Source organism: Patella vulgata, chromosome 7 (genome assembly GCF_932274485.2).
Source record: "Patella vulgata chromosome 7, xgPatVulg1.2, whole genome shotgun sequence".
Classification (NCBI taxonomy): Eukaryota; Metazoa; Mollusca; class Gastropoda; family Patellidae; genus Patella; species Patella vulgata.
The window spans coordinates 52796979-52809156 of NC_065885.2; the positions used below are offsets into that span (position 1 = coordinate 52796979).

General features: G+C 33.1%; 1 protein-coding gene across 1 annotated transcript in view; it reads left to right on the forward strand.

Annotated features, from left to right (window-relative positions):
* Positions 1-12178, forward strand: part of LOC126828807 (cAMP-dependent protein kinase type II regulatory subunit) — a 71957-nt gene that overhangs the window by 2691 nt on the left and 57088 nt on the right. Inside the window, exons 2-4 of the mRNA XM_050558813.2 lie at positions 196-228; positions 2031-2086; positions 9783-9866. Of these exons, the coding sequence (XP_050414770.1) occupies positions 196-228; positions 2031-2086; positions 9783-9866 (173 nt within the window). The remainder of the gene's footprint in view (positions 1-195; positions 229-2030; positions 2087-9782; positions 9867-12178) is intronic.

The window sequence follows — 12178 nt, forward strand, 5'->3', positions numbered from 1 at the left end:
ACATTGTACATGTATATTATTTACAGTACTATATAATATAATCCCCATAAGACATTAATACAATTTAAGTTTGCTTAGAAGAGAGGGGTGGGGCATAGGAAAACTAAGTTTTTAACTTTCATCTAGAGATTTTTATTGCGTTACACATGTACATGTATATAAAAAAGCTACATTTTAATTGTTTTGTTTTTTCAGTTCCACCTCCATCTCGTTTTAGGAGAAAGTCAGGTTAGTATCTACATGTTAATTTTTTTTTTGTTGGGAATATACATGTACATGGAAGAAACACAGCTTTGGAGAGATTGAGTAGATTTAGAATATGTCAAAAAAACTTCATTTTTATACGTCCACATTTTCATGTGGACGTATTATGCCGTCGCCCTTGTACGTCCGTCCGTCCACAATTTGTTTGTGGACACTCTACAGGTCACAATTTTTATCCGTAACTTCCTGAATTACGGCCCCTGACCTCTAGAGGTCACAATTTTTATCTGATTTCAAAAAATGTTTAAATGTATCACCGTTACGCCCTAATGACACCAAGGTTGTGGACCCTCCAGGCATCACAATTTTTTCGGATTTTAATGAAACTTAAAATAAATCTTTATATCCCAAATATCTCAGTCCCTTTCAATATTTGCGCATTGCAGACCATTACTTCCTGGATTATGGCCCTTGATTGTGAGAAAAATTGCTTTTTTTAAAGCTTGTTCTCTATCCATCTCTTGCAAAATGTGGGCGTATCTTGCGTTGCAGCTGCTGGTTAAACAAAACCCTAGAAAAATATACTGTTAGTTTAATTACTGTCTTCTTAAAAGAATATATTGTGCTTTCTTTGAAAACAAAAGTCATTATTTACAATCAGTCCAAGTCAAAAAGTAGCCATGCTCCTCAAAACTATATTATTCAGTTCAATCAATAGTAACCTAAAGTGAAGTTTATAATTAGTTTCTTTCACAACCCGTATTTATCATATTTTACATTGTGTGCCACGACATGTATAATCATTGAAGTCTACGTATTGTTATGCTAACTGCAAACATAGAGGTAAAAGGGATTATTCAACCTACTTTTTTTCACTTATAATCTTTAGAATTATACTATCTCCATGTAGATAACTCTTTTCAGTCTTTTAATCATAATGACAATGTTTAATTCTAATAATGAAAATTGTTTTTGTCACGTTGCTTCTTTAAAAAAAAAAAAAAAGGCTGGGGGGGGGGGGGGATATTTAAAAAAAAAGAAAGAAGAGGATATTGACTGATTAAAAAAAACAGCTAAATATTATATACATCTGATGCTAGTCCCTTTTCATAGAGATTTTAATACATGTAGGTATATATGTACATGCCTGTGAGGAGCCGTGGTAACTCGCTAACCAGGCGGTCTCAGGTTCACTCCTGGTTTTGGTTGAGAAAGTTCCTTTGGATTTTCCGGCTTGATTTCCCCTTGTCAGTGGTGCAGGAGAGGGCCACGCAAGGACAGTTTCTAGTTGTTCAGATGGCACAAAAAAAAAAGAGTTTTTAATACATTGGCATGCACGTACATGTAAAAGACGCCCTGACAGCTTGAATTTGAAATAAAAGTAGACCGTTTGAGAAACTTTGAGTAAAGTTTCACTGATAGAAAACTGTATGATACAGATTAGATGTATGCCCATCTTCATTGCCCGGGCTGGTGCAGAAAAGTAGGACGTTGACACATTTGTATGCTGTCCTTGACACATCTTACATTTACAAAGATGAAGATGAAATCCCAGCTGGTGGAACTTCACTTGTAAAAGTCAATATATGTAATCAGTAATCACATAACAGTTTTGCAGACATCTTTTTCAACACTTCAAATTATTCAAATATTGACAGACTTCATAAACAGCATCCTACCGAGGACATGCTTATAGATTCTGGTGGGTGTTTATTTCCTTATCAAGCATCCAGTATTTCCTTACCAAGCATCCTTTCTTTGGCTAGATTAAAGATACAATATATATGTACTAAATTAAACTCTTTTTTTTTCTTTTAAAATAACAGTTTCAGCAGAAAGATATGACCCTGAAGCAGATGAAGAGTTAGGAGAAGAAGATAAAGTAAGTATATTGTCATTATGTATCTTAAGGTTACTTGTAGTGGGGGGTATATGTATCATACATTAAAGGCCATTGTTTTAAATTGATGTCAGTTTAAAATGTATATATTATATATGTAACCATCATGTATTTAGGCTGTGACTGCCATTGTACGGATTGTAAACGAAGGGCCATTATTATAAATTTGAGTGTCAATTTAAGATGTAACCATCATGCATTGCATTTGTTATACATGTATTAAGGCTGTGACTGCCAATGGAATGAAATGGGGTTGAATAAGTGCTTTATCTTTCTACATATACACTGACCAGGATAATGAAGATGTACATACACGTACTCCATGGAATGTGCTATTAGGGAATTTTGCTCAGATATTGGCGTTACTACCTAATATAATTTCGATTTAAAACTGTCAGGGGATCTTGAATCTGTATGATAAAACAACACACCTTTGCTTGGTCTTCTGTCCTGCACCATTGACAAGGGAAAGTCAGCATTGAGAATTTCTAAAAAACATTTTCTCTCAACACCGTGGCCTATGGTTAGTCAGTAGTGGCATAATCATTGAGTCGCGTAAATATACATGTATGACTGGCAAGTGAAATACACAGTACATGTAATTGATAATTGAATTTCTATTGAATTATCTTCAACCAATACAATTGTACTGTAATAGTGTTGAATAATTAATGTTTTCTATTGACTCATTTTGTTACTCTTTATTCTTCTTGTCTGCTTTAAGAATTGCGAATCACTGATTTGTTTTTATGGTGATAAAAAAAAGTAACAAGTCCTTTACCTAGAAATTCATGAGAATCTCAGAAGCTGGTTCAAGTGAAGATTGTTGCAGAACGTAAGCTCAGAATCCTCAAGATTCTCACACAATTTGAAAGGATTTTGCTGAGCATTTATGGTCGATTTGATTCTCTACCAATATTCAGGAAATAAACTTAAGTTGTTTCAGTAATAAGGAAATCAAAAACAGCATTAGATTATGAAGACTCTCACAGATTGCTTTCAAATAGGCTACACGCAGAAGTGTTTCATTGACAGTCGCTGTCCGAAATACATTAAACCATTGATTGGAAACTATATTCAAATTATCAGGAAATCTAATGTACATGTATTTTGTATTCACAAACATTATATTTTACAACAATTATTTCCAGAAAAGCCCAGTTTACAATCTACTAAATATCATGTAGCTGCCATTCCCTAGTAACTTACACTTGCAAGATGATGAATATGGATGTGCAATGTGCATTGTCTTTACAGGCCAATGTGCAATTATCAAACAATTGAGGGACTTAAGGTTTCCGAGAACCCTGTTGGTTTTCAATGATTTCCAGTAGAGGCTAAATTTTATCATCTAATTTACCTGAGAATTTTACACAATGTTTAAGATTATGTGATGAAGAAGCCTTGAACAGTTTAAATTATCGTATTTAATGGTACATATTTTGCATAATACATGTTTACTAGAAAGAATTAGGCCAATCAAATTTAAATTATTTGTGAATTACATCATGGGTTGTTACTCTTGATCAGTTTTTAGCATCTTAAAATAAGTGAGTTCCGACAAAAGAATAAATATATGACAACCTTTTGTGTGTTCGACTGCACGGACAACAGATCTGCAGTATACATGTACATGTAGGTATATGTCTCGTTGCCTGGCAATCTATCTTTTATCATTATCAACATTTGATATGTTCCTTCGACCATCTATTCGACCCACAAACTTATTTTTATCTTGAGAATATATTATTTTAATGGCAGCGAAAAATAGAATTATGTACTCAAATTGCATGATTAACCTACAAAGAATTCATAAATTTAATTATTAAAGATAGCAAGCACTGATTTGGAAATTGAATGTCAATGCTTGCTGTTAACCCCCTGTTGTCTAGCAACATGCATTTTAGCTATCATACTGTTCCTCTGGATTTATAATTAGTGTGATTTGTCATTGATAATTGATCAAGCATTAGTTTGAAAATTCCCACATGTACTGTTTCGATCGGGAGAAAGCATAGTTCATGGTACTGATTGAAGAAATAACTTGACTGGAGGAATTCTAAAGACTACAAATCTACTTTGGTCTTTTCTGTTGTTGTAGATGTGATTGTCCAGAATTTGCTGTATAGGGACGTTTTCTATCGTATAATTGCATTAGGATAATAAGCGATGCATGATCTACCTCACTTCGTTATTTCATTTATCTATCGATCTGCTTTTAGCCAACTCAAGGATTTCTATTTAAATTTGCTTATTTGCGGCATAATTTGTGAAATAATGGCAAATCCAAAATTTACTTCAGTGCTAGTAGAGTATAAAGTGTTTGACTTTTTCCTCTACTGTTTTGGTAGCTCCTTATTTTTTATACTGTGATGTTTTGGAGGTTTCCTACGAGCTTAACGACTATTATCCCCAATGAAACATCTTATAAAGAATATATTTTTACATTTGAACTGGACCTACTTAATTTATATACATAAACAATAGGTTGACTACTTATAGCTTTTTTCGTAGACATGTAATATCCGATATCGATAAGCTTCCAATATGGCAGTCATGGAAAGATCAGAGTTGTATGTTTAAAATAGTAAATTATTCAACTTTCAATAAATATATGTGTAATGTAAGGCATTTCATTGAGAACATTGGAGTGAAAATTGTAAAAAAAAAAGAAGTCTGTCTGCTAACCTTGAAAATAGCCATAAGAAGACGAGGGCAGTTCAAACTATTTATGAGATTGATTTATATTCATCTGCAGTATTATATATTTTTCTGAATAGTACGGACAAACCTTGATTAATTTTTTATAGTATTTTCATCCCACGATGTACATTTAGAGAGATGTTCATGTACATGGACCTGTAGAACATTTTCTGCATGCAATATTGGTGTTTTATGACCAGATAGTTTATTAGATTCCCCAAAATTAAAAATTAAATTCATAATATCCCAGGGGATGTGGATTAATCTTTACTTTAAACACCCAGATAGTTTATTAGATTCCCCAATATCAAAATTAAAAAAAAAATCTCTACTGTTAAATTCATAATATCCTGGGAGATTTGGATTAATTTTTACTTTAAACTTAATATTATACATATACATGTATCATCAGTAACATACATGTAGTACATGTAGCCCTAATCCCTGGCCTATCATTATCTTTTTCTGTTTAACCAGGAAACGTGATAATAAAAAATTAAATTTTCCTCTCTACTGCACCTATCTTTATAAAGAATCTAGCCAACAGACCCAAAGGCATAGCCAAAAAAAAAAAATAATTCTAAATTAAAGGTTTAGGTGTCAATGGATAGTTATACAGTATATCTGATATAACTTACTAGAAATAACGGGTTTTTAATCAGTTTTTCATTGCTGAATTATATCCGAGAGGTCTCCTTTATGATAAATATTCTTGGCTAATGCAGGATACTCTGGAACTAAAACTCACATTGAATCATCATTGATTGATGATGAATGGTGAGAGAAGATGCTTTCAATGGCAGGTTTTATTGGTCTGGAAACTTTTCTAGCCACATTCCGGAAGTGTTGAGTTTAAATGAATTAGCCTTGATATTCATATACCGGTGCATGGTATTATAGAGAAAACCATTTAAATTAATTTATTTCTAATTGCACAAAAATGAAGCTGCCTTGTTTGTCATACATGTGTAAATTATGTGACCCTCTGGTAGACAGCTACATGTACATGTACATTTATTTGTCTTTGTTACTTTTGTTATGTACATGTACTGAATGGTATATTTCGCATGTCTATTGGTGTAGCAGACAATCTGATTAAAATAGAGATCTATATTTCGTTTCGTTTTTTTATACTTTCGATGGCCTCTACCACATTGTACATGAAGATCTGACCAGTTGTAGTGTCATATGAGCGTCTTGTGACAGATGACGTCAGACATTTGATTAACCAATCAGTGTTGATGTTTCTAGTAGGATACCCACAGTTTTAATATTTATTCAATACAATTATTAAGTACATTTCATTTTATTGCTTTTTTTTCTACCTTTACTGTACAATTTAACAAATTGTCTGAAATTATGACTTACCATATGGGTTGGCCAAAAGTATCTTTGCCCCCGAGCGCTGAGATCATTTGCAACGTCACTGTGAATGTTAACCATCTTACTTGTAAAAATGTCATGGCTGTAGCTGATGTTTTATAATTAAAACTAAAATAAGGTACATGTACCAGGCTGAACCACTGGAGTCAAAACACCTGTATTGTGTATTCAAATATAGTCTGAGCTGTACTTTTATTCCCATACCCACACCTACATGTAGTTCACATGTTAAGTTTAATGGTGTTTGTTAGTAAACATCTGTTATTAATTTGTATTATAAACATACTTTTATCATTATATGTATGCTTTTATCATTATAATATATGCATACATACATTTACATGTATGTAGTATAGTACAAGTTTGTAATCCACCCAACAAATTTAGACAAAGGTCAATGCACTAAACTACATTGTACACTATTTATGTGCGAAACTGACTTCCTCTTCCATTTATTTTAAATAGTTTATTTAAAGAGACAACATTAACTTCCAGACGAAATGTTAAATATTGAATTTTAAGTTAATAACATTGGATTGTTAAGACAACATGTATACAATTGAGATGACTTTTTTCAGGCAACTTAACTATGGTCCAAAAATAATTCAAGTCAGTTTGATTTACAGTGTACATATGACACACGTCTGTGAATGAAAGACAGACAACTCAGAAATTCAACATATTATTGTATCATCAACTCTCACACAGGCACCTTGCAGAATAACAACCTGTGCATGTCTACCTAATGTAGTAATATTTAGTCACTATTTACATTGTACATGTATATCAAAATTCAAAGTTAGTTTATTAAATTTACAAATGTTAGTTAATGTACATAATTAATGTGATATTATTTTCTCTTTGATCATTCTCTTTTGAGTTTTAAAAAAGAGTAGTTATTACCGTAACAATACACCAATGGGTACAACAATGGGTACTGAACATAACTTGCTGAAAATGACTATATTCGAGGCCATATACATGTACATGTACATGTACATTGTAGTTAACTTAATAATGTTCAGTGATGTGCATTTTTTCTGATGTGTTAATATAATTATGAGTTGATACCACTCTATATTAAAGCAAACACATTTGTATTATATGACAAATAGCCCTAGGGAAACGTATGACACATTTTTTATATATATGTACATTATGACATAGTAGAGCTTTTTGACCGATAAGTATCATCATAAGTCTATTATACAGTGTTAATAAATAATATATATATATATATATATATATATATATATATATACATATACGTACTAATGAACTATATTATATGTATGTGTTAGGTATTACATGTATGTACGGGTCCTGTTAATATTTTAACCTGGCAGTTTTTATGAATTAAAATTAACAAGTAAAAGCCAGTATCCACATCCCCAATGACAACATCCTAGAAATATAAATCATAATTATTGAGATTCAACGCTAGGCAATTAGAAACAATTTTATTTCCATGATGAAGAATGTCTGTGGTCATGGATTTAGCATATCTTGGTAGCCTAGCATTATTTGCTGCAATGAAGAATTGCTTTCACAATTATTTCTAGAATCGATCTGATGTAGAGGAAAACAAGATCATCAAAATGATCAATTTGCAAGGACTATATGTACATGTATACATGTACATGTAGCTAACAAACATTTAGGTACTTTTGTATTACTACACGTGCTTGTTCATGTAAAGAAATGAATATAAATTACATGTACTATTGTACTGTATATGCTGATATATTGAACTCTTGTCAAGAAATGTACAAGCAGATTTTTAGCATCCAACATATTCATTACACCGTTAAAGGGTTATGCATTAAATCTGATCTTATAGTATAGTGGTATACATGTACATCTATTATAGACCAGAAGTAAATGATAATGCCCTGTTTGACCTCAACTTGGCAAGTGGTAAATCTGTCATTTAAGTTAACTAGACAAGTCAAGCCACCCATTAGCCATTATTCTAGAGGTTCATTTTAGTTTCAAATACTACAGGTAGCATAACTGCCCACCTCTGTCTGTCTGTCTGTTTTTGTGGACAAGCAAACAACCTGATGTTTTTATAAGATTTTATTATTACACCATAAAGAGATGCCCTATTCATTATTTCAGAATTTTGAGATTTTGTTGGAAATATATATTGCCCTGGTTTCAAAAACACTGTTGACAGGAAGTTATTGACTTATTGATATTATACATGTATGTTTGAAATTCACAGATGTTTATTGTTACATGTACATGTACATCAAAAGAATTAGTCATATTTGAAATTTATGATTTTCGATATTCCTCTTACTTCATACATATATCTTTCCTGTTGGAGGATAACTGGCGTGGCTCGTAATCAATATCTTTTTAAAGCAGAGCAACAATGACTTAGTAAGGTGCTAGCTCATTAATCAGTAAATCGTGGGATCCATCTCTGTATTCCTCGTCAAAAAACTTTTTTGGGATTCTCCAGATTAATTCTCTCTTCAGAAGTATCTTGCAGGCCGTGGATGAAAAAACTGAGGTCCCATGTACACCACAGCAGTGTGCACGTAAAAGAAACCTTGGCAGTCAAAATTCAATAAGTAGGCAGAAATGCCACTGTCCAAGCAAAGTTTCACGCTTGGCACACTGCATAAACAGTAAACTTCACTTAAGTCGGATCTAAGTGGACTGACAAATTTGTTAAGCGAAGATCCGAATTAGCCGAAGACCAAAATTCAGTCCTAGCTCGATTAGAAATGAACTGCAAGTGCTGGATAATAATTGATTCAAAGGCACATTTCAAGCTTTTGTCTGTTTTGGTGCGAGTAGATAACTTCGTTATGTCACCATCTTTGAAAAATGTCGTAAATGTTCCCGGAAAGTGTCTCGTACAGCAGACAGCGAGTTTTGAATTTTCCGGGAAAATTCTACTATTGCGTCGCATCAAATAGGCTGAATTGAGTCAAAATGATAGGGGAAAGTATTTTGAGGCTTTGTACATGGAATAGCTAACCGTGTTTTAGACCATCGAGACGAAACTGACTTAGTTAAATTGTGAACATACTGCCGATCCGACTTAGGCGAAGGAAAAAAGTTGTAATTAGATCAGATGAACCGAACATTTTGATTCGAGTTGAGCAAAGATCCGACTTAGGAAATCAGATTTATGCACAGAAATTTAATAAGAAAAAGGTGCAGGATCAAACGGTCCAAGCGATTTTATTCGAGTTGAGCAAAGATCTGACTTATACGAAACCGACTTATGCGGCATTTACTGTAGTATGATATACATGTTTGATCCTTTTTATTAGCCCAGTTGTTACAGAAAAGTAGGGCTTTAAAACTCCATTTGATTTTAAACCTGTTATTGGTCTTTCAACAATGTGTAATTTGTACATGTATACATTTATGGTACATTTAGTGTATATGAACACTACATGCAACTTTCATCTTTTGAATACATTTTTCGAATGTGTCCTTCTCCCCCATCAGTGGGTATTTATGTGTTTTGTTAGCATCCAACACTTGTTGGATGATTTGCTAAGTTACTGGATGGTGACTATAATTATAATATATATAAAATTCGATCTATTTTGTTATTTTATTTCAGCTGGTTTATCCCAAATCAGATGTGCAGAGACAACGATTAGGTGAAGCTGTTAAAGACATTCTACTGTTTAGGTCATTAGAGCCTGTAAGTATTATATTTGATTTATTTCATACATGTAGGGTATTATAACCGCTAGGTTCTTCAATAACTAATAAGTCTGGAATGGTTCTTCAATCTTTTAATTACTGGAACTTATATCTTACAAATAATAATAATTCAATACATTGTGCAATGTATACCTACAGCACAGTGGATGACCGACGTAGCTGCTACTAAGTCGGGTGACCTAATGACTTCCCTATTGATGTACATTAGCCTTTTAATATTCTAACTATAATTGGATAAGCTCAAGTGTTGACATGAAAACATATACTCTACAGGATTATCACTAGAGACATTAACATAAATAAACAATAATGGATTAAATACTTAACTAATTAGCTTGTATCCTGATTTATATTAACCATGAGAAATTAAATACTATCTAAAACTGACTGGTCATTATGCTTGGTCATAGTATTTGTTGATGGTATTCTTTTTAGTATTTCAACAAAATTTCATTCATTCATCCATAAATGTACATGTAGATAAGCATATATTGTTTAGACTTGAGTATTGTGAGTGGATGTGGGTGGTGCTTGTTATGCTTCCAAGAAGAAACTGACAAGTGAATATTTATTGCAGCCGGATGGCTATTACTTAAGTATTGTTTAATGGCCGAGAGCGAGACATTAAGTAATATATTGTAACAACAAGAGGACCGTGAGGTCCGAGTGTTTTTACAATATATTACGCAATGTCTTAAGCTCGAGACCATTAAACAACTTAAAATACAGATACTTGCACGTGCTTTGCAAGAAATACGTCACTCGGGTTCAATATTTTAACAAGTTACGATTGGCACATTGCCGTATGATTATTTGAAATAATGGTACGCCAACATCAAAGCATGACGTCACATCTGTATTTTAAAACAAGAAAATGTACACTACATAGTACTTTTACACCATGTGAATCAAACTAGGTGACAATATTCTATAAAGGAGACGGTGGACTGCTGAAGCTCACTGAATAAGGTGCAGGCTCACTAACCAGGGGGTTCAGGGTTTGATTCCAGTTCCCCAGGAGTTACCAGCGTGGTTTACCTTTTTCAGTGGTGCACAATGGTGTGCCTGGCTAGGACAGTGTCTAGGTCTTGTTCATACACGCTGGTGTGCATGTAAAGGAACCCTTTACATTTGAAATTTGATTTAAGATTAGGCTGTAGTCTCTGTCTGGGCAAAGTGTCGCTCATAGAACACTGTATACAGTATGGTGTACATGTATGGCAGTCTTCATTAGCACAGTCGGTGCAGAAAAGTAGTTCTGAATCCCATTTTATGACATTTCTATAATAGAGATGAATTTATATAATCAAATCCATTGTTGGTATCAGTATTATATATTCTCATGTACTCAAAATAAACTATTGTTTAAACCATTCTATCTAATTTAAAGTTAAGACAGATCTCATGGGGTTTGAGAAGTTTGATCTTTGATTATCAAGTAGACCTATCAAGTGGCGTTAATGACATTATCTTGATTATTTTGTCTAACGCTTTTGGTAATCCAAACTCAATTCCGTGACCATTTGTCACTTAGAATTACAGACCAAAGAGGTTCTGTTCCATCGAATAATTTAATGCTTCTAGTTTATCTTAATTTTTACTACATGTAGTGAGTAATTTCTTTTTGATGATATTGTTTAATCAATTAACCTTGTTCTGACTTTTAAGGGTATTTTCAAACTCTTAACATTAACCCCCAATGTCGTCAGTACGTATGTACGCTGTATGTACGCTATAGGTCTACACACACCAAGAATTATCTGTGTGGGGGTGGGGGTGGGCGGGTAAGAGAGGAGGAGTGCAGAATATACATGTACCACACTGATTATTGCCATCATACATATATGGCGGTTGAAATTATTTAAGCACTTACCAATGCAACGAGTTGTTTATACCAACACTAAGTACATGTATCGTGGCATTCATCAAATGCTTGTAACATGCAATTGCAGCCATCAAAGTGTACATTTGGAAATTTATTAATCCAAATGGTTTTCAAGCAATAGATTGTCTATCAGTAATAGAGCACATGGAAGACGAAACATCAGGCAACTGTTGGAATATACATGTATAATTGAACCAAATCCAGTGGTTTTTCGTCGATGTATTCTAAATTATTTCAGTAAATTTAATTTACCTGTCTTACACACAATCCAGGTTTGTATGAAATTCAGCTACATGTAGATACAGAACTTTCATTCAACAGTCATTTATAATTACTGACAACCACCATTTAACTACAGTATTTTATTAGGTTTCCTTCACTTTAGATTACAAGAAATTAACTTT